Below are 22,995 nucleotides of genomic sequence, written 5' to 3' on the forward strand. Positions count from 1 at the left end.
AGATGCATTATAGATATGCCCTATCGGGCTCTATGTCTTGGGTGGGGGGGGTATTCCACCCCAGCCCTTCAAAAAGCACGAATCCGCCACTGGGCAAAAACAGCTTTTGCACCTGTTTTATTTACGTTACGGTTTTATTTTAGAACCGATGGCAAAATTGCATAGATGTTGAAGATTATAAAACGTAAGGTCTGCCACAAAACAACTTCTTGTAACCCCTTTTTGATCAAACGTTGTAGTTCTTCTGATGATTACATAAGACGAGAGGAAGTGACATCCGGGCTCGGAGGTGCAGGTATGCAGGTGTAGTCGGAGGGCGGAGTTATTCTCCCTCATAACCGAACATTTCAACCTTTGCAAGTTTCGTTAGCAGCCGGGCATGGCCACCGATCTCAGCGAGGACTCGGTGCTCCTCTTCCTCAGGAGCAGCGGTGGCACGGTGAAGAACGCGGAGCTGCTGGCCCACTTCAGGCCCTTCCTCCGGGACCACGACGACCGACTGCGACACCGAGACAACTTCAAAAAGTTTGTTAACTCCGTCGCCACCGTCAAGCAAGTGGAGGGAGTTTCCTATGTTGTCCTCCGGAGGAAGTTCAGGGCTCCGAGGGATGCTGTAAACCCGTCTAACAGGGACCCCTCGTCTAGGACCCCCGATGGGTTGAAGGCGAGCGACCCCGGGGCCAGCTCGAGGAGCCGCTCCCCTGCTCACCGAACCCCAGGCAAGACGTTACGGCCGCCGGCCCCGGTGCTGCCTTCCCCAGATGAGCCGAGACTAACAACGACTCCCAAGGGAGACCCGGTAAAGGCAGCAGAAAGCCAGATACTCGTCTCTGCTGGAATAATACTCAACAACAACAACGACGTGGAGACCAACTTTAATCTGGTGCAGAAACCGCTCCTGTCCTCCATCCCCGACGTGCCCCAGCCTGCAGCCTGTCGCCTGGCGCCAGGTCGAGAGGAACCGGTTCGCCACCTGACCCAGGCAGGGGCTCCTCCCGGGAACACAGCCCCCACACACCCGCTCAGGATCCCGGCCACATGGCCACACAAGCCGGTAGACCCCAGAGTTGAAAACCACCCAGCTTCGACGGTGGTCCAAAGTGTTGTAGAAACGAGACCTCGACACGATTTAGAGGAATATCACCTGCAGGGAAAACCGTCTTCTATTCTTCATCGGCACGAAGGTCTTCATCACAATCAGCACGAAGGTCTTCATCACAATCAGCACGAAGTTCTTCATCACAACACGAATCTTAAAGTGAGAGCGCGCGGTGCCCGATACAGAAAAAGCTACAAATCCGCAGTCTCTCAGGATGGGGATGATGAGGAGGAGGAGGAGGAGGAGGAGGAGGAGGAAGAAGAGGAGGAGGAGTTGACGGAGGTGAATCCGAGGAGAGCAGATTCAGCAGGAGGAGAAATTCCCCTTATTCTGCCTCAAGACAACAGGAGAACCATCCTCTCCTCTCACCCCCCAACGCTCCCCTCTCTCCCCCCTGCCCTCACCCCTTCCCTCCCCTACTCTCTCCCGCCTTCCCTCCCCTCCGCTCAGCCCCCAACGCTCCCCTCCCTCAGTCCTTCCCTCCCCTCCTCTCTACCCCCAATGCTCCCCTCTCTCCCCCCTGCCCTCACCCCTTCCCTCACCTCTTCTCAGCTCCCAACGCTTCCCTCTCCCCCCCCCGCTTTCCCCTTCCCCCTCCACTCCTCTCTCCCCTACTCTGTCCCCCCCTCGCTCACCCCTTCCCTCCCCTCCTCTCAGCCTCCCAACCTGCCCTCCCTCTCTTCCTCCACCATCTCCCCCTTCCTCTCCCCTTCTCCTCCTCCTCCGTCCCAGACCCCCAGGAGGTTCTCCGGATCCCCGGGCTCTGGGTCCGACTCTGTCCCCACCATCCACGTCCAGGAGGTGGGGGAGCCGGGTCCGGGCTGGGGGTCTGGTGCTGGGACCCCTGGGGGGGGTCCATGGGAGTCCGGTGGGGGGACGGCGAGGCGGTCCGGCCGCCGTGGCCCAGGAGGGGCCCTGGGAGCGGGGCTTTCCTCCAGCCAGGACAGCCTCCTCCTCCTGCCCTCCTCGTCCTCCTGCAGCGACTGGCTCTCCCCGCTGTCCTCCAGCTCCCCCTCAGGAGCGGAGTGGAGCAGCAGCCACGAGGAGCTGGGCGCCCGCCACGGTACGCTCACCTGTGGGTCGGCAGGTCCAACCTTCTGAAGGGGGCCTGGGAGAGGGCGGGTGGTCGGTGGTCTACCTCTCTGAGCTCCGTCTGATACCAGGCACCATTAGCTCCGCTGGGGGTCCCCCTGTGGGCGGGGCTTAAACTGGGTGCATTTGGTGATTTGAGTGGGACAGAAAGCTAGAGGCCTGAGAGCAGAGGTTTGGCTAAACCTTACAGCGATCATGATGGTGTTATTCCTTCACGAGTCATTGCTCTTTTTCAAGGGGTGCGTTCCAATTGTTCCCTCGACCCCCAGAAGGTCCTCCTTGGCATCCTACCCACGGCTCTATGAGTAGTAAGCTACAGAAGCTGCTTAAAGCAACGGCTGAAGCAGCTCTGGGTCAAATGATGAATCAGTGTATCTTCACCTGAAGGGCCTCAGAGCTGAGTCTCCGTTCCTCCCCAAGCTGCTACTGTCCTGTCCTTCAGTTGATAATAGACAGTCGTCTTATTTATACATTTTTCTATTAGAATTTGGGGACAGGTTTACCAACATTATACTTGTTAGTATACTACTTAAAAGTCTACACAATTATGCCAAATTACAGGGGAGAGTTTCCAAGAAACAGGTTTGTGTGAAGCCCTAGCTTCTGTGTTATGCCGTAGCACTTATGGAGCATGATGGAGCTAGCACACTAGCTCCATTATGCATAGATAGTATCCTAGTTGTTTCACTATTCAAATTATTTTATTTGTTTTATTCTCTTATCGTTATTGTTAACTTCTATTCAAATACGTCTATATGCTTGATGTTTTGAATATGTATGTTGCAAAGTGTGCAAATAGCGTCTGGAATTCAGGTATTTCATGAGCATGAAGGTCTCGCGTTATCTAATGATGACAATGATTGCAAACACACGTTTAACCAGTTAACACGCGTGAAGCACCTCAACAGGTTTTGTACTACTTATATGTGCACTACTCTGTTTTTTATTAACATGTTGTTTACGATAAATATGTGTACTACTGTGTATTGTATATGTTAATACAATACTGTGTACTAACTACACTGTTTACTACCGTGTATTAACATGGTGTGTACTATACCTACAGTGTTTACTACTCGGTATTAACATGGTGTGTAGCATAACTACAGTCTACTACTGTGTATTAACATGGTGTGTACTATAACTACACGTTTACTACTGTGTATTAACATGGTGTGTACTATAACTACACTGTTTACTAATGTGTATTAACATGGTGTGTACTATAGCTTCAGTGGTGTACTGTGTATTAACATGGTGTGTACTATAACTTCAGTGGTCTACTGTGTATTAACATGGTGTGTACTATAGCTTCAGTGGTCTACTGTGTATTAACATGGTGTGTACTATAGCTTCAGTGGTCTACTGTGTATTAACATGGTGTGTACTATAGCTTCAGTGGTCTACTGTGTATTAACATGGTGTGTACTATAGCTTCAGTGGTCTACTGTGTATTAACATGGTGTGTACTATAACTACAGTCTACTACTGTGTGTTAACATGGTGATGTCCCCAGGTGACGCGGGGGCCAAGGTGGCCCACGTCAACAGACTCCTGTCTCTGATGCATCGGTCGGAGCAGAAGACGACCACCCCCTGGCACCACTCCACGGGCCACCTCCTGGAGGAGGACCCGGGCTCCTCCTGGCGCCGCTCCACAGGTACGCTCCCTCCCTCCACATAGAGGGCGCTGTTTAGGGCTTCCCCGCTAAGTAGGGTACAAATCTGCTTCCTTGTTTATTGATTTTTTTTTTTGTGCAAGGATGTGTTGGGTGTGGGCGACCGCTAAGTGATCTCTGCTTGTGCATTTTGGCGGAGATGCCACCATACACACATGGCAACACAACACATACTGGCATTCGTCCATTCATTCATCAACGGGGGTGTCGGTCATGCAAGGGGGGGGGGGGCAGGCTGTTCCCTTGCAGGGCGGACCCCCTGCTGTTTCATTGGGGGGCCAGAACCAGCGACCTTCTGGTCACCAGACAAGCCTCCTGAGCGCCTGCTGAGCTAGGTGGACGTGATACATAAATCGTACGAAATGAGTCTGGATGTTTATTGAACCAGCTCCATAGGTTAGGTCGTCAGGACTACCGTAACCACGGTAATTAAGGTAACGAGCAGCAAACAAGGGACTGACACATGCTCTCCGGTCCGCAGGTAATCTCCTCGACAGCCAGGAGGACGCAGAGTCGAGTGCGGGCTCCGCCTCTCCCCCGTTGCTACGGAAACGTCCCGGGGTCGCCAGGCGGGTCAGCAGCCGTCTGCGGAGCAGGAACTGTATGAGCCTGGGGGCGGGGCTGGACCTCCCCTTCCCCGGGGAGGAGGAGGAGGTGCAGGGCCTGGGGGGAGGAGGAAGAGGAGCGTTGGCGGCGTCCCGGCAGAAACGCCTCCAGCTCCTCTCCTCCTCCCTCAGCCTGGGCCACAACCTGTCCACCTCCTCGCTGTCCTCCCCGGGCTCCACGCCGCCGCGCTGCCCCAGTGTGGGGGAGCTGGCTGAGGGCACGGAGCAGGGCCGAGGAGGAGGGGCAGGGAGGGGGACGGATGGACCGCACAACTCCTCCTATTGGCATCGCCAGGTACGATACAGATATAGAATATATAGAGGATGAATATATATATCTCCATCTCCTATCTATTGTGTGTGTGTGTGTGTGTGTGTGTGTGTGTGTGTGTGTGTGTGTGTGTGTGTGTGTGTGTGTGTGTGTGTGTGTGTGTGTGTGTGTGTGTGTGTGTGTGTGTGTGTGTGTGTGTGTGTGTGTGTGCCCCAGGTCCCTCTGGAGTCCCGGGAGCACTCCTGGCTGGTGCAGGGTGCGGCGGGGGAGTGGCCTGACGTCTACTCTCTGTTCAGAGACGACCCCTCTCTGCTCCAGCGGCCCGACTTCATCTCGGGCTTCACCGTCCTCCACTGGATCGCCAAGCATGGAGACCACAGGGTCCTCAACACGCTGTGGTAACACATCACCATGACAACACACCATCACCATGACAACACACCATCGCTACGACCACAGGGTCCTCAACACGCTGTGGTAACACATCACCATGACAACACACCATCACCATGACAACACACCATCGCTACGACCACAGGGTCCTCAACACGCTGTGGTAACACATCACCATGACAACACACCATCACCATGACAACACACCATCGCTACGACCACAGGTTCCTCAATGGACTATGGTAACACATCACCATGACAACACACCATCACCATGACAACACACCATCACTACGACCACAGGGTCCTCAATGGACTGTGGTAACACATCACCATGACAACACACCATCACTTTGACCACAGGGTCCTCATCACGCTGTGGTAACGCATCACCATGACAACACACAATCACTATGACCACAAGTTCGCCTCTTAGTGCTTGCTGCAAGTTAACTTTAGTCTATCAATGAAATGGGCAGCCATTGTTGTGACGTGATCTAGGAGGACTCGGGTAGCTTTACTTCCGCACGAAACTCCGACCCAACAAAGCACTTTCCTCCGAGCTTAAGGTCCGAACCTCCATGACAACACTGCACCATCCCATGACAACTCCAGAAAATCCCCATGACAATACCACAACATCCCAATGACAAGACCACACCGTTACAATGACGCCACACCATCATGAGATTCCATCACCATGGCAACAACATTGCCATGACCCCATTACCATACCGACACCACACCATCGTCCCCATGACAACTGATTCATCCACCCCACCCCTGAGTTGATTGCGGCGTGTGACCCCTGACCTTTAGGTACGGGGTGCTGAAGGCGGGCGTCACCCTGGAGGTCAACGTGAGGTCGTGGAGCGGCCTCACCCCGCTCCACCTGGCCGCCATGCACGGACACAAGAAGATGCTCCGCCTCCTGGTGCACAAGTTCCACGCCGACACGCGGATCCGCGACGCCGCCGGGAAGAGGGCCTGGCAGTACCTGGAGGCCCCGCCCCCCGCGGACCTGCTGCACCTCCTGGGGGCCCCGCGGGGGGCCGGGGGGCTGGCCCCGCAGGGGGCGGGGGGGCGGGGCACTCTGCACCACCACGCCTCCTGCTCCTCCGCCGACCGACCTCAGAGACGACCTCTGACCACCGGCTCCACCGGGGTCAAGAGGTCAACGTCGATTGCAGCGTTCCTCAAACACAAGACGCTGCTTCGCTTCAGAGAGCTCTCAGACGTGTGTGTCTAGCTGCGGGGGAGGAGGGGGAGGTGGACCAAAGAGCTAAATGTAGTATAATGACGTTGAGGGCACCTTGTGGTATTATCACGCTCACTGTTCCTAACTTCTGGTTAAAGGTGATGTTAATTATTGAAATGTTTGCACATAGAAAAGACATGTTTCACTAGTGTGTATTAATTCCGGCATTTGTGCCAGTCAACAGGAGACCTTAAGAATAATAAAAACATGAATGCAGATGAACATCTTTTTATAAAACAAAAGCGCCCTAAACAGAGTGAGACTGATCTGTGATCAGTACAGCGACGTATCAGGTTAAGGAGCACAAGGTACAGACTAGAGATCTTCTTCCACTGGTGGGTTTTATCACTCCGGTTGGGTTTGATCAGGTTGATGGCTCAGCGGTTCCTTCTGGTGTGGGAGAGGAGTCGCTCATGCTCGTTAAATGTACCTATGTCGGTTTGAACACTGCAACCGTGCCTTATGTCTATATTCTTAGATCTTCTATATGTTTTGCCCCTTTATATTTCTTTAATTGTTGTATTTCTGAATTGTATTTGATTGCTGTCATGTATTTTCTGTGGTGATTCCCTGTGGTGATTATCTTGTCTGAGAAAAATAAAGCACTTTTTTCATCTTGTCTGTGATGGATAAAGAACATTTGATCTTATCTGGGATTAATAAAGTACATATTTTATATCATATGGAATTAATTACATCAGACCATATGGCAGGCTGTCCAGCAGAGAGCCCGTGTTGGAAACATCACTGTCATGTAGTATTGGTAGTAGTACATGGTAGTCAAAGGGAACCCCACACCAGATTACTTCAGCCATCTCAGTGTACAGAAGACTCATCCCTCCTTGTGACCACGGTGCAAGGACCTTTGGGGACCATATCTAATGGGATCCCGGGATTTCCAGGTTTCTCAAGGTAAGCTTCATTTAAAGTATCATTATGTGAATAAAATGACATACTCTATCCAATAACTTTGAATTGGATAATAGAATACGATTGTTTAGGTCTCAACTGACACATCGATTTGACCTCATCTTTTCAGATTCACTGGTGCAACAGAAACCTGTCTTTGATAACGGATTTATTTTGTAGAACAAGGAGGTTGTGGCCTCTTCTTAAAGCACACGGTACAGTACATCAAAACACACTCTGATCTGTGGTGAAACAACACTACACAACAAAACATTGTTACACCACTGTGGTGGCAATAAGGCAAGCTGGGTGTGTGTGTTTGCGTGTGTGTTTGTGTGTGTGCTAAAAGCTGCTGCAGAGTGGGTGGTGTAGCAAAGCCTCTGATATGACCGTTTTTAACGGATGGCTTCATTTCATTCTCACGTCTGGCTGTCAAAAACAAAACAGTGCGCATGCTCCCTGCTCGACCAATCAGCATGCTCCGCGCTCGATCTGCTGCTGAACAGGGATTGGTTTATTAAGGAGCCGTCAGGGTGAGCCAAAGAGCTGTCCCTCGGGGAGAGGGGGAGCGGAGGGGGGAGGAGAAGCAGCTACTATAAATACGTTCCTTCATGTTTCCGATGATCAGTAGTTCTTGACCTCCTTCAGTCCTGCCCGGCCTTCTTCTTCGCCCAAGCCAAAGCCACGCCCACAACCCACAACGCTCCGTTAATGTCCGCGGCGCAGTCACAGCGACGTCACAGCGGTGCCGCGGCCTGCGTAGGCGTGGCTCTGGGGCGTGGCTAGGGAGGGGAAGGGGGCGGGGCCAGAGGACGGCTCCCCGGCCAGGTGGGGGGGCAGGGTCTCCTTGACGAGCACCAGATGCTCCTCCCCTTGCCGGATGAGGTCGTCCAAGTGGCGCTGTCGGATGAGCAGGGAGGGCGTGGCGCTGACCAGCCGGCCGTACAGCAGCAGCTGGGGGGGGCCCAGGCGGGCCGACAGCAGCGAGCGGACCACCCGCTGCCGGCGCTCCAGGTGGTCCTTCAGCTCCCGGGCGTCCTCCCTCTGGGACAGGAGCTGGGAGCGCTTCAGGAGGAGGGAGGCCTTGGGGGGGGGGAGACAGAGCTTCAGGATGAGGGAGGGGGGGGGGGGGAGACAGAGCTTCAGGAGGAGGGAGGCCTGGGGGGAGGGGGGGGAGACAGAGCTTCAGGAGGAGGGAGGGAGGGGGGGGGGGAGACAGAGCTTCAGGAGGATGGAGGGGGGAGGGGGGAGGGAAGTGTGAGCCACCGAGCGAGGGAGGCCAGGGCAGGGAGATAGAAGGACACTCATACTCTCCCCCACAGACGGACAGACTCCCCCTCTCCCCCGTGCAGACAGACAGACAGACAGACAGACAGACAGACAGACAGACATACAGACAGACAGACAGACAGACAGACGGACAGACTCACCCTCTCCCCTGTGTCGTCCTCCTGTCTGTCCTCCAGGTGGTGCAGGGCGACCTCGGTCCGGGCCAGGCGGCCCGACAGGGACAGCAGCAGGTTGACCACCTTCTGCAGGTCTCCTGAAGACCAGGGGGGAGGGGTTAGGGTCAGGGGTTAAAGGTCAGGGACAACAGCAGGTTGACCACCTTCTGCAGGTCTCCTGAAGACCAGGGGGGAGGGGTTAGGGTCAGGGGTTAAAGGTCAGGGACAACAGCAGGTTGACCACCTTCTGCAGGTCTCCTGAAGACCAGGGGGGAGGGGTTAGGGTCAGGGGTTAAAGGTCAGGGACAGCAGCAGGTTGACCACCTTCTGCAGGTCTCCTGAGGGCCAGGGGGAGGGGTTAGGGTCAGGGGGTCAGAGGTTAAGGGTTAGTGCTCGGGGGTCAGGGGTTAGGGCAGTGGTATTAAACGAGATAGGGAAGGGGCCACCAGTGTAAAGTGACTTTGTGTGGAGGGCCGGTTGTTTTCATGCTCATGTTGGGTCAGTAGCGTTACTCTTTCAGTCATTACTGCGACGGGATGAGAGGATAATCACAAGCTGATCAGTCCAATCAACGATTACTGTCTAAGAACGATGGCAGGAGAAACAATGTATTAATCAAGGAACTGCTCATTCACTGATAAAGGCATAATAGGCATTATTTAAAATACTACAAGAGATATGTTAGTAGGGGCCCCTGAGCGTGCGGGGGCCGCGGCCCCAGTACCTGTGAACACGCGGTACTTCTCCCTCTCGTTGGGCCGGCAGCGGTCCTGGACCAGGGCCTCCAGGCCGGCGCCCAGCGCCCGATGCTGCCGGAGCTCCTCCTGAAGCCCCTCCTTCTCCTCCTGCAGCGCCTCCACACTGCTCCTCAGGGCCGCACACAGCGCCACCTGGTGGAGGCACGCCGCCACGGCCCCGGACTTGAGTCATCACAGTGACACCAGAACCAGAACCAGTGTCTACAACCAGTAACACCAGAACCAGAACCAGTGGCTACAACCAGTAACACCAGAACCAGTGTCTACAACCAGTAACACCAGAACCAGAACCAGTGTCTACAACAAGTAACACCAGAACCAGAGTCTACAACCAGTAACACCAGAACCAGAACCAGTGTCTACAACCAGTAACACCAGAACCAGAACCAGTGGCTACAACCAGTAACACCAGAACCAGAACCAGTGTCTACAACCAGTAACACCAGAACCAGAACCAGTGTCTACAACCAGTAACACCAGAACCAGAACCAGTGTCTACAACACGCTAACACCAGAACCAGTGTCTGCCACACGCTAACACCAGAACCAGTGTCTACAACACGCTAACACCAGAACCAGTGTCTACAACACGCTAACACCAGAACCAGTGTCTACAACACGCTAACACCAGAACCAGTGTCTACAACACGCTAACACCATGACCAGTGTCTACAACACGCTAACACCATAACCAGTGTCTACAACACGCTAACACCAGAACCAGTGTCTACAACACGCTAACACCATAACCAGTGTCTACAACACGCTAACACCAGAACCAGTGTCTAGGGTTAGCCAGACCTGGGGGGTCTGGTCCGTACCTTGGTTACGTTGAGGTCTTTCTCCTCGTCATCTAGATCTGTCTCCAGGCCGCCAGGGGATCCTCCATCTTGGCTTCTGAGGAGCGAGGGTAAAACTAATGTTACACAAATAAACTAGACGATTGATTATTTTAGTAATCATTCCCAATGTATCGTGAGAGTGTACTATACTAAAGTACACACTCATACTAAAGACAAGGTCTGCAGAAAGATGCTGCGCTGTGCTCCCTGACCAAACACACGCTTCTTTCAAACACACAAGCCTCTTTTACAGTTGTCCTCAATTGTTTACACACTGAAACTTGAACTTTGCACATCCTTGTAAAAGCGTGATGCTTGTGTGTCAACAACCAACGTTTCTGCAAATCTTTTGCACATTTACGTTTGATTTCACTCAAGCAATCCTAAATCACTATGCAGATAATCGCATCATTAGGGATCATTTTCATCATCAATGTTTATTATATTAGAGCATTCAGCAGACGCTTTTGTCCAAAGCAGCTCGATCAAGCCTTGTTTGTTCACTTGAAAAACCATGGCCTTCAAATGCCATGTGGATTTATAGTTTCAGGAAACACATGTTTTAATGTGTTTCCTGAATTGAGAAAAGCTTTTAAACACACAAGCACCTTTTAGACACACAAACATATTTTAAACACACAAGCGTCTATTTAACACCAAGCGTTTTTAAACACACAATGGTATTTTTAACACCCAGCAGCTTCAATAACAGCCCGGTTCGAGAGCCTCTCTCGCCAAGCTCATGGTCTTCCGTTCTCTGGATGACGTTACCTGTGCTCGCCCCATAGGCTGCCGTCCTTGCGTTGCCATGGTGATCTACCAGCCGGTGCCGAGCCGTGGAACACTTCCTCCATGAGCTCTACGGTCCTCTCAATCCCCACGGTGTCCAGCAGGGGCGCCAGCGAGCGCTCCCTCGACACCTGCAGTGAGGAGGAACCACAGGTTGAGAGAACTGCTCCCCAAAGGCCTCCTCGAGGCCCATCCCCCAAAACACAGGAGGCGCCCTGACGGACTCCCCCTGGCGGAATCGCTGTCACCGCTGACCGGGATGCTAATCGATTAGCTTGTTAGCTTCAGAGTGCAGGCAGATAGATTAGTTTAGTTTAGAACAGGGAAACAACAAAACATGGATATAACAGGTAGGTATGAAGGTGTAAACCTTTTATCCAAAGCGACATAAAACTGTTCACACATTCACACAGAAAAGGCAAAGTCAACCATGCAAGTCAAGCGCTGTAGGACCCAGTTAGGGTGAGGTGTCACTCAGTTAGGAGGCGCCGGAGATCGAACTACCCCCTCTACCGCCCGAGCTAAGCCGACCCCACTCTGTAGCGAACAATTGGCTCATTACCAGACGTCCTCATAAGTGACCATAGAAACATGCTCTCACACACCCCAGGTGTTTTACTATCATTGTGGGGACCAGCGGATACTTGGAGCTGGTAGTCTTCAAAACATTCTTAAAAACGTCCCACATACCAGCTGGCCCAGCAGGACCTGAACCCTCAGCTCCAGGGCAGAGGGCTCTCTCCTGGGCAGAGGCTGGTACTTTAGCCCCAGGCTATCCGGGGCCTCCTGGGAGATGATGTCCCCAGGGACTGAGCAGGCGACAGGATGAGGAGACGGGCCGACCGAGGCAGTGGTCACCATGGTTAAGGGGTGGTCTCCATGGAAACTGCAAGTAAGGCTGGAAGAGATAATAACATATGAGATTACACAATAAATTGTGATAATTAAAGTTATAAATACAATACAATATCTTTAGACAAATTCAGATGCAGATTACTTCATCAACAAATTGCAACAAACTGCTTGGCCTCCACCACTGGGAAGAGGTGCTGCTCTCAACAGGATTACACCGCTACACCCCCCCTGCCCTTTTGTTCACCCCGCCCCCTGGTGTTCACACTGCCCTGCCCCCTGGTGTTCACACTGCCCCGCCCCCTGGTGTTCACACTGCCCCGCCCCCTGGTGTTCACCCCGCCCCCTGGTGTTCACACTGCCCCGCCCCCTGGTGTTCACACTGCCCCGCCCCCTGGTGAACACGTTAACTCAGCAGTGCCCTCTTGTGTACACCTTCACACACTCACGTTAACGTGACGCGCAGATGCTGAATACAGACAACCTTAAGACCCCCAGGAGACCCCCAGGTAGGCACACTCACCCAGCGGCCCCCAGCACCTCCTGCTGAGGAGGAGGGGGAGGGGGATACTTTGTGATGTCGCTCTCTGTGATTGGTAGATGATGCGGAAAAGGAGGGAAGACCTCGTCTGTGTCATTTTCCGATTGGCACACTTCCGAGGGCTCTGATAGGCTGAGGAGGTGGGACTCTGAGGTCCTGAGGGAGGAGAGGCAATGCTGGGTGGAGGGCGGGGAGGGAGGGAGGGGGAGGGAGAAGCGGTTCACCCTGTCACTGTCCTCCGTCACCGCCGTTGTCATGGTTTCCACCGTGACACCGTTCCCGTTAGTGTTCAGTAGCCTCGGGGCGGAGGTGACGGGGTGATATAGGGGGGAGGCGGGGCGGGGCGAGGGGGAGGTAGGGTGAGGCAGGGGGGAGGGGAGGCCCACCGAGGCAGCCAGCGGGGAGGAGATATGAGGCCTCTCTCTCCTGGTGACAGGTGGGTTAGACTCGCTCGCTCCTGCTGCCAGGTAGTGAAAACAAAGAGACAGGAAGTAGAGGTTAGAGGTCCAAACTGGTGTCCTACGGGGCAGCTGGAGGGTGTGTTGGAGTGTGTATATAGTTGCCTTGAGGAGCTGCGAACGCAGGGATGGCAGGAATGACATCCCCCTGGTAGTGGTGGTGGGCGGGGTCTGAGGAGGGGGCGTGTCCCTCTGGAGTCTGAGCGGTCATTGGTCTACAGGACAAGCAGAGAGACGGTCGTTAGGAGTGAAACGCTCATGTGATTATCCTCAAGGTTTCTCTTTAACTCCTTCACAGGGCTGAGGGTCAGGCCGACTGGAACTGGGATGAAGGACTGGTCTGATAAAGTGGTCCGTCACAGTCCAGTACCAGATGGGACATATTATCTACATTATTATATAATGTTATTCATTTTCATGATCAAATCCAATCCAGCACTGTGGTTCTGAGAGCCGCCAGCGGTGAAACAAGACGCCCAGACGTAAACAGACAGACAGACAGAGAGACGGACAGACAGGCAGACAGACAGACAGACAGACAGACAGACAGACAGACAGACAGACAGACAGACAGACGGACAGAGAGACAGTCAGTCAGACAGACAGACAGACAGACAGACAGACGGACGGACGGACGGACGGACGGACAGACAGACAGACAGACAGACAGACAGACAGACAGACAGACAGACAGACAGACAGACAGACAGACAGACAGACAGACAGACAGACAGACAGACAGACAGACAGACGGCTAGTTCTACCTATCAGGTTGCTGCAGGGCTTCAGATGTCGGAAGCGTTGTCATGGAGACCTCTCTGACGTCCTGGAACAGAGGACGGTGGGGTCAGAGGTCAACATGTACAAACATGAGCCTATCCAGGAGGGGGGAGGCGGGGCTGCCTACCTGTTGGGCGGTTGAAAAACCGCGGTGGAGTCGATCGCCCGTCTCTCTCTTGTCCGGAGGATCCTCTGTGGAGCCCAGCATGGTGGCCAGGGGCCCCTGCAGGGCCCCGGGCACCTGCTGGGAGCGGCCCTGGTCCGAGGGGGGGCCCTGATCCGGGGGGGGGCCCTGGTCCGAGGGGGGGCCCTGGAGGGGTCTTGCTGGGGCTTGGACTAAGCAGGGCACCCCAGCGTGGAGGGGGGGCGGGGAGGCTGGGTCAGTGCTGGGGGGGGGGGAACCAGAGGCATACTTTAGACTGGTCAGCTCAGAACCTAAGAACAGTCTCTTACCTACAGAACAGTCTTCTATCTACAGAACAGTCTCTTACCTACAGAACAGTCTTCTATCTACAGAACAGTCTCTTACCTACAGAACAGTCTTCTACCTACAGAACAGTCTCTTACCTACAGAACAGTCTTCTACCTACAGAACAGTCTTCTACCAACAGAACAGTCTTCTACCTACAGAACAGTCTTCTACCTACAGAACAGTCTCTTACCTACAGAACAGTCTTCTACCTACAGAACAGTCTTCTACCTACAGAACAGTCTCTTACCTACAGAACAGTCTTCTACCTACAGAACAGTCTTCTACCTACAGAACAGTCTCTTACCTACAGAACAGTCTTCTACCTACAGAACATTGCTGTCTATACTCCTGCTCCCCCGTCTGCTCAGGGTTCTATCAGACTCATTCCCAGCACTGCATCACACTGGAAACAACCTTTGAACTGGGAAATGAAACAATACAACAGAACATGGAAGCCCATGTACTGGCTTGACCCCTCGGTTTCATGTGGTCGCTAGAGAACTCTTTTAATGTGCCGTTGATCTCAGACTTGTAGTTGAAGGGATATATGGTTTTATTTGATGCCTTCTCCTCGTCTGTTGCCATTGGTTCACTGAGGAGCACTAGACCAGGGCTGGGCTACAGCGGGGTGGAGGTGGAGCATCAGGGGGGTTGTAGGATCCGGCTGGCTTACCCCGAGGACGGGGGTCTGGTAGACCTCATGCTGCTCTGAGCTCCAGGGGTCAGGGGGGTGCCCAGCCATCCCTCCCCAGGAACGAGGCTCCAGTCCGGGCAGGACTCCTGGAGGGACAGGAGGCTGGAGGCGGAGGACAGACTGGAGGTTTCTGGGAGAGCAGGGAGACAGTGTTTTAGTGTTCTCCATTCTGTAATTCCTGTAGTTCCTTCTAATAAAGCTCTTTTGAATTGAATGGACAGGAGCGATAAGAGAAGGGGACACGTCTGTCTGTGAGTCCACCTGTCCTTCTCTCGGGGTCCGGCTGCAGGCAGCTGTGGGGTCTCTGAGGCCTGTCCTGCTCCCTCCTCTCGTTCCTCTTCCTCTGGATGTACTGGGCCAGCGCGTCCTGCTGGGCCTGCCGTAGGGCTGGGGGGCGGGGCCCGGCGCTCTGGGGGCGGGGCCCAGTGCTCTGGGGGCGGGGCCCGTCCCCACACAGGCTGCCCCCGGGCGCCGCCCCCTCAAACAGCCGCCTGCGGTCCGCCACGCTGCTCTCTGGGGGGCAGGGAGGGGCGTGTAAGCAATCTGAAACGCCTAGCGTCTATAAAACGTCAAATATGGTCCAACTTTGATTTCCCTTTCACTTTGACTTCATGGTTCATCACTCATCATGGTGTATCAGTATATAATCCCAGCCGTACCTCCCCTCCTGAAGAGGGCGCTGGTCTCGGGGTCCGACACCCCCACCTCGTGCAGGCTGTCCGGCTCTGAGTAGGACCTCTTCTTCTGCTGGACGCTGAGGCGCTTGCGGCCGCACACCCGGCCTAGCAGCGGGGGTCCGGCGGCGGGGGCGGCGGCGGGCCGGGCGGGGGGGCCCACGGTGTGCCTCTCCCTGGGGGTGTGAGGGGACGCGAGGGGCGGGGGGCCGGAGGTCGGGACGGGGCACTGGGGTTTGGGTTTGGTCTTGGGACCCCTCTTCTCCAGGGAGAGGTAGCTGGTGGGGGACAGGAGGCCAGAGGAGGAGGAGCTGAGGTCCCTCCGTCTGAAGGAGGTGGAGCCCAGCACCCTGGACTGGGCGTCCTTCAGGGAGTCCCTGTAGGAGCTGGAGGGAGCAGGGGGGTCAGAGAGGGGCTGAGGGGTCCTACGTAAAGTACTGCCCTTATACGCATGCTGGGACAGAACCGACTCTCTGAAACCACTTTCTGCAAAAGTGTGGAAGAGTAGAACCAGTGAAGATATCTTCACTTCCACACTTTGTGACCGCCATTTTGTCACAGCACACTTATGTAGCAGTGCTCTGCTATATAAAAAAATACACCTCATTTTTATGAAGCAGTGATCTCTTACTGGACATAGCCAGTTTGATGTTCCCCTGGCATGTTTGCAAAGAATTACTATTGTACAAGGCTGGTTCACTGACTGTCTACTCACCCCCATGTCTAGACTGTCTACTCACCCCAATGTCTAGACTGTCCACTCACCCCCATGTCTAGACTGTCCACTAACCCCCATGTCTAGACTGTCCACTCACCCCCATGTCTAGACTGTCCACTCACCCCCATGTCTTGCCTGTACACTGAGCCTCATGTCCTGTCCACTTCCTCCCCATGTCCTCTCCACTAACCCCCATACCCTGTCCTGTCCACCCACCCCCAGGTCCTGCGCAGGAGGCTCCTCTCACCTGCTGAAGGCGTGGTCTAGGTGGGGGAGGGTGTGTGGGGGCTGTCCAGCAGCACAGAGGGGCTGATGGCTCTCTTCTGGGGGGGGCTCTCTCAGGTGGAAGGTGCTGCGGCTCCTCAGCAGCACCGAGCTGGGGTCAGCTTGGCCCCTGGACACAAGAGGTGGAGGTCAGGGTTGAGCGATCAATACGTTGTTCAGTCAGTGACACAGAGTACAGGCACCAATGGACTGATGGCTGATCACCTTGCCTGGTATGTGGCAAAAGCTGCTTCCACAGACCCAATCAACTGAGATACCTGTCCCGTTCTACCTGATCCACTGTTACTATTGACCCTGTATTGGTCTACCTGTACCACTTATACTGGTCTACCTGTAACACCTGTACTGGTCTACCTACACTACTGTACTGGTCTACCTGTGTTACTGAACTGGTCTACCTGTACCACTTATACTGGTCTATCTGTAACACCTGTACTGGTCTACCTACACTACTGTACTGGTCTACCTGTACCACCTATACTGGTCTACCTGTACCACCTGTACTGGTCTACCTGTACCACTTATACTGGTCTACCTGTAACACCTGTACTGGTCTACCTACACTACTGTACTGGTCTACCTGTGTTACTGTACTGGTCTACCTGTACCACCTGTACTGGTCTACCTACACTACTGTACTGGTCAACCTGTGTTACTGTACTGGTCTGTCCTACCTGTGTGGTGGTGGGTCACTGCTCCGCCCCCTGTAGCTCATGGTGCGGTGGGCTTTGGAGCTGCTCCTCTCCAGCATGTTCCGGAGGTCCTCCGCTCCACAGGGGGAGCTCCTCCCACTCTGACCCGGCTCATTCTGGACCAGGTGAGACAGGGAGAAGGCCATCATCATGCCGAAATAGTTAACATCATGCTAGCATTAGCCACATGTGAGAGTTAGCAAATTGTTAGCATTACATACTTCTTAGCTAACGTCCGATGTCAGTGTCAGAAATTTGTAAACTATCTGTTAGCAACATGCTACCAACATGCTAGCTAGCTACACAGTGTGGACAGTGTGAGCACGTGATACAACATGATAGCCCCAGCGCTGCTGTACCTTGAACTGCAGGCTGCAGCTGCGGCTGCTGAGGCTACGCTGCTTCACGCCGTGTTCCCGCCTCTCAAAGCGGCAAACCTTCTCCAGGACGGACAGGCTCACGCCGCTGTCCTGGCTACCACCGCTGTTGGCATGGCTACCACCGCTGTTGGCTTGGCTACCACCGCTGTTGGCCTGGCTACCACCGCTGTTGGCATGGCTACCACCGCTGTTGGCATGGCTACCACCGCTGTTGGCCTGGCTACCACCGCTGTTGGCCTGGCTACCACCGCTGTTGGCATGGCTACCACCCTCCTGGCTACTGGCGGGAGTGAAAACGCTGTCAGAGCCGGCGCACCGCTGGACCTCTGCCAGCGCCATCTCCAGCCGAGTCAGGGGGGTCTCCTGCTGGTCCCAGGACGGGGGGGCCAGGGCGCTGGGCTGGGGATATGATGATGTGTGGGGGGGGCGAGCAGGGGCCTGGCCCTGGGCGACCCTGGGGGAGACCGGGGGGTCTTCAGCCCTGATCCAGAGGAACAGGAGATAAGATGTAGGGTTAGGGTTATGTTAAGGTGAAAGATAAGATGTAGTTAGAGTTAGGGTTATGTTAAAGTGAAAGATAAGATATAGAGTTAAAGGTAGAGGTATGTTAAGGAGAAAAACGAGATAACGAGTTAAAGATAGTCATGTTTAGGAGAAAGATAAGATCTAGGGTTACGGATAGAGGTAAGTTACAGAGAAAGATAAGATATAATATCAAGGTTATAGAGACGTCAGAAATAAATATTAGATATCGAGGTAAAAGTTATGTTAGAGAGAAAGATAAGATTGACTAAAGGGTTGAGGTTAGACCTACGTTAGAGAGAAAGAGACGGTCTAGCTATAGGATTAGCGTTTTCTAAGAGACAAGGATTAAATATGATTCAGAGTTCAGGTAGGGTTAGGTGACTATATAATAGACCAAATACAAGTTCAGGTAGACCAATTTCTTTACAGTAACTGTAAGAATGGCCAGGCATTGTATTTTGGGGCTATGGTTTTGTTTGCATAGCGAAAAAATAGAACTGAAAGCAAACTGAAAGCAACTTGATCTCCTGCTCTTTATCACCAAGCTCTCTAAAGGGCAAGGGAACCCTCCCATAACCATCGGGGAGAAACACAGAGGAGGTGACTGTCAGGTGACTGAGTGAGCATGAGTCAGCTGAACCAAGGGATGGTTGTATGATAGGTTAGCATAGAGCTAGTTGGATGATTGGTTATGGTTGAGCCGGTTGTATAATAGGTTAGCATGGAGCCGGTTGGATGACAGGTTAGCATGGAGCTAGTTGGATGATAGGTTAGCATGGAGCTAGTTGGATGATAGGTTAGATTAGTAAGACGTAGGGTTAAGGTTAGAGTAAAAAATATATGAGAGACAAATATGAGAGACAAAGATAGATATAAAGTTAAGATAAGGGGACGATATATAGATAAGATAAGATAGATAAATTAGGGTCTGCGGGTATTTTATGTTCTCACTTTCGAAATACATTTTAATCTATAATTCTTTCATGTATGTTTCGAGATTCCAGAATAGCGTTGAGATATTTGCCTATCCTAGACGCCAACAGAGTGGGCCGAGGACGCGCCCCTACCTGTCTGCCCCCTGCAGCGTCCTCCTGAGGGGACCGGACGAAGACGAGGAGGAAGAGGAGGAGGAGGAGGACAGGTGGGGGGGTGCGGCAGGACCCAGGCTGCTCTGGAGCCCGTTCTCCCTGCCCCTCCGTCCCTCCTCTTCCTCCCCCCCGCTCCGTGCCCCCCCGCCCTGCTGGAGCTGATGGAGGGGGTCCCTGGCCCCCGCGGCCGGGGGGCCCTGGCTGTAGGGGAGGGGTACGGGGCTGGTGCCGGGGGCCCCGGGCAGCCCCCCCCCCTGGCGAGGCCTGGGCGTGGGGCTGCTCTCGGGGCTCTTCTCCACCACGGTGTGCAGCTGGACGTCGGCGGCGTACGAGCCTTTGGCTGGAAGCAGCCACCACGGGTTAGCTAGCGGAACAGCACTGGAGGGCCACCAGGGGGAGCCGGTGGGAGAACAGCATAACCATGAACATGATTTAAACGACAGAGGAAGACAAGCAGAGCGTTTACCTGGAGCCACAGAGCCACTGGAGTGATGCCAGGAGCCTTTATGTAGCGACCTGAAGAACACACGTTAATTATAGATCAATATAGATAGATGGAGCTACCATCCATATAGACATAGATATAGTTATAGATAGATATAGACATAGAGAGATAAACGTTCACTCCCACCCTTAGTGAGTGCGGTCCAGACTAGATCAGGAGATAATCAGGAGACAGTAAGATAATATGAATACATACAAAAATAGAAAGAGGTATGTATTATATATAGAGGTATGTATAACATATAGAGGTATATATAGAGGTATAATATATAAAGGTATGTATAACATATAGAGGTATATATAGAGGTATAATATATAAAGGTATGTATAATATATAGAGGTATATATAATATCTAGAGGTATATATAATATCTAGAGATATATAATATCTAGAGGTATATATAATATATAGAGGTTAATATAATATATAAAGGTAATAATAATAATAATAATAATAATGAATGAAATGTATATCGCGCTTAATATGGTACTCTAAGACGCTTGAAAGGTATAGATAATATCTAGAGGTGTATATGTAAACATGGCGGCCCACCGTAGCGAGCGCCCGTGCTCGAGGCTGGACCAGGAGCTGGGTCTCTCGTGGGTCCTGGTGGCCCGGTAGCTGTCACTGCGGTGGGGGGGGGCCGGGGCCTCCTTCAGGGGGTCTGAGGAGCTGGGGCCGGCCGTCGGGCCCCAGATGGGCCCCACGCTGTGGCGCTTCGACCCGTGGACCCCGCCACTGCTACCACTACTGCAGTTGCCATGGTAAAAGACCCCGCCCCCAGATTCTGCCACCAACACAGGAAGGACAGGCTCTTACACAGGAAGGGACATCATGATCTGAGACAGGAAGTGACATACTCTTGTGCCGGACGTGTTTGAGTCAATCCATTTCATCACCTACCTATCTTCACCACGCCCCTATCCTGGGATAGACTGTTGCCTAGCGACGCAGCAGAGGTGAGCTCCGAGCGCATGAAGCCTGCGTGGCCATGGGGACACTCCCCCTCCCTCCCCCGCTGGGAGACACTCTCCAGGGAGTAGCGTCCCTCCCCCTCCCTCCCCCGGGGGGAGACACTCTCCAGGGAGTAGCGTCCCTCCCCCTCCCTCCCCCGGGGGGAGACACTCTCCAGGGAGTAGCGTCCCTCCCCCTCCCTCCCCCGGGGGGAGACACTCTCCAGGGAGTAGCAGCGCTCGGAGCTGAGCGAGGGGGCGGAGGCCAGGTAGTCGGGGATGCTGGAGGAGGTGGAGAAGGAGGAGTAGGCCGAGTCCCTCTTGCTGTGCAGGAGGTCCATGCTGTGGGAGGACCTGGGGAGAACCAGAGGGGGAGGAGGCCTTCAGTCAACACACCACAGCCTCCAGAGAGGGTGGACGGAAGGATGGATCCACTCATTAATGACTTCATAAATGAATAGATGGATGGGAGGAGAGATGACTGAAGAAATGAACGCATGATTGGATGAATAGATGAACTACTGACTGAATGGACAATGATGATTGAGTTAATGAATGGAAGAATGAACAGGTAAATTAACAAACTAATCATGGATGAATGGATGAACAAAAGGATGGTTTTGACCTGGTGGATGGATGCGGGGGGGCGGGTTGGTGTTCCCTGTGGTCATGGGGGTCGAGGGGGGGGTCCCGGGGTCCAGCCCGGCTCTGGGGGGGGGGCGGGGCGTCCAGGCTGTCCAGACTCTCCCGGGAGCTGTACTGCTCTGGACTCCTCCTCAGGTAGCTGAACCCAGAGTCCCACCCAGCAGACAGGTCTGTGGTGGACACACTGAGGGGCACACAGGGAGGGGGACAGGGAGGCAGACAGACAGGCAGACAGGCAGGCAGACAGACAGACAGACAGACAGACAGACAGACAGACAGACAGACAGACAGACAGACAGACAGACAGGCAGGGAGTCAGGAAGGTAGACAAACAGACAGACAGACAGACAGGTAGACAGACAGACACAGACAGGTAGGTAAACAGACAGACAGACAGACAGAGATATTGGTGTCATTACTGTATTAGATAACAGTTCATGGTAATCTGTGTGTCTAGATCACAGGATGAGTCTCTTTCTCTCAGTTCAGCATCTATAAAGCTTTTATCGGCAAGACAAGAACATCAAACTACATTTATATATTCAGTGTTATACCACAGTGTTGTCCAATATTTGATCGTGATTGGTCACCAATGTTCCAGATGCCGGATGTGTGTATTATTGTCCGGGAACGGGCTTCTCTGCCCCGTCAAAGTTGTAAAATTATGCACTGCAAATCAAATGGTAAATGGACTACATTTATGCAGCACTTTTCTAACTAGTTGCACTCAAAAGGCTTTACGATAATAAAATAAACCTAACATTCACCCATTCTCGCTCTACCTCCTGAGCTACATGCCGCCCCCAAATCAACATTATCAACAATGGTCCAAAAAGACTGTCCACCAGATGTTACCATGACAACAGTAAGATCATTGCCTTAATGCCCTGCAATCTAATGTGTTCATTTCAGCTGACTCAGTTATAAACCAACAACGCAGTAGATGAAAGTAACGGATATCTTACCATGGTTGGTAACTGAGGTATGAGTAGTACTGTTTTCTCCAAAAACTTGATAGCCAAGAATTGTTCATTCCTTACATAATTAATAGCTACAATAAAGACTTTAAGGAGCAGGTTTTATGATTGGATTCAGACTTTTCAATATGCTCTTCTGAATGAAGGACTGGTATATGAATCCTGTGTCTGGATCGCGTTATCAACAGATTGTTTAGTAGCTGATGATATAGCGCTTCTATTTCTGACCATGACCTATGACGGTCTGCCTTTATCAGAGCTCTGGGAACAGGATCCAAGGAGGGTGGGTTGCAACTTATAATGTAATAAAGACTCATAATGTAATAACGGCTCATAATGTAATAATTTCAATGTAATAAAAGTTCATAATGTAATAATCGGCTCATAATGTAATAAAATCACGGACGCATAATGTAATAAGGGCTTTGCGCATAATGTAATACTGTAATAACTTATTACATTAAGAACCTTATTGATACCGCTCATAATGTTATAACAGTTCATAATGTAATAATAGCACATAGGCCTACAGTGAGAAAAGTGTTGCATTATGATCATTTAACCTCTCAAACAAAGTTGCAAGTAAAAGCAAAAGGCATGGGCATAGTGCATTAGTA

The 22,995-nt window shown here is 52.8% G+C and overlaps 2 protein-coding genes across 4 annotated transcripts in view; one reads left to right on the plus strand and one right to left on the minus strand.

Annotated features, from left to right (window-relative positions):
- Window positions 1-105: 105 nt before the first annotated feature.
- On the plus strand, window positions 106-7,072 carry sowahb (sosondowah ankyrin repeat domain family member B). Its single transcript, XM_030342502.1, has 6 exons — window positions 106-1,582; window positions 1,733-2,162; window positions 3,708-3,851; window positions 4,351-4,769; window positions 4,962-5,143; window positions 5,958-7,072. Exons 1-6 carry the CDS (start codon window positions 380-382, stop codon window positions 6,385-6,387), a joined length of 2,808 nt encoding a protein of 935 aa, XP_030198362.1. The 5' UTR covers window positions 106-379; the 3' UTR covers window positions 6,388-7,072.
- Window positions 7,073-7,457: 385 nt separating this feature from the next.
- The window catches only part of shroom3 (shroom family member 3), a 32,132-nt gene continuing 16,594 nt past the window's right edge, over window positions 7,458-22,995 (minus strand). The window contains exons 5-25 of one of the 3 annotated variants that reach the window (XM_030342342.1): window positions 21,382-21,585; window positions 20,707-21,110; window positions 20,356-20,590; window positions 19,765-19,814; window positions 19,278-19,638; window positions 17,665-18,166; window positions 17,288-17,421; window positions 16,576-16,722; window positions 15,596-15,996; window positions 15,198-15,449; window positions 14,916-15,066; window positions 13,898-14,156; window positions 13,755-13,816; window positions 13,096-13,205; window positions 12,515-12,989; window positions 11,830-12,037; window positions 11,122-11,270; window positions 10,330-10,405; window positions 9,475-9,640; window positions 8,736-8,848; window positions 7,458-8,388 (exon numbers count right to left, since the gene is read on the minus strand). In XM_030342342.1, the coding sequence (XP_030198202.1) occupies window positions 8,032-8,388; window positions 8,736-8,848; window positions 9,475-9,640; window positions 10,330-10,405; window positions 11,122-11,270; window positions 11,830-12,037; window positions 12,515-12,989; window positions 13,096-13,205; window positions 13,755-13,816; window positions 13,898-14,156; window positions 14,916-15,066; window positions 15,198-15,449; window positions 15,596-15,996; window positions 16,576-16,722; window positions 17,288-17,421; window positions 17,665-18,166; window positions 19,278-19,638; window positions 19,765-19,814; window positions 20,356-20,590; window positions 20,707-21,110; window positions 21,382-21,585 (4,816 nt within the window). In that variant the 3' untranslated portion in view covers window positions 7,458-8,031. The other 2 variants (XM_030342341.1, XM_030342343.1) reach the window with 2 other exon arrangements.

Source organism: Gadus morhua, chromosome 19 (genome assembly GCF_902167405.1).
Source record: "Gadus morhua chromosome 19, gadMor3.0, whole genome shotgun sequence".
Lineage (NCBI taxonomy): Eukaryota > Metazoa > Chordata > Actinopteri > Gadiformes > Gadidae > Gadus > Gadus morhua.

Bases quoted from the DNA above. Each gene is read 5' to 3' on its own strand.
- sowahb (XM_030342502.1), top strand. From the start codon at position 380: ATGGCCACCGATCTCAGCGAGGACTCGGTGCTCCTCTTCCTCAGGAGC. The intron at 4,770-4,961 runs GTACGATACAGA...TGTGTGCCCCAG, and splicing joins CCTCCTATTGGCATCGCCAG to GTCCCTCTGGAGTCCCGGGA. The intron at 5,144-5,957 runs GTAACACATCAC...CCTGACCTTTAG, and splicing joins AGGGTCCTCAACACGCTGTG to GTACGGGGTGCTGAAGGCGG.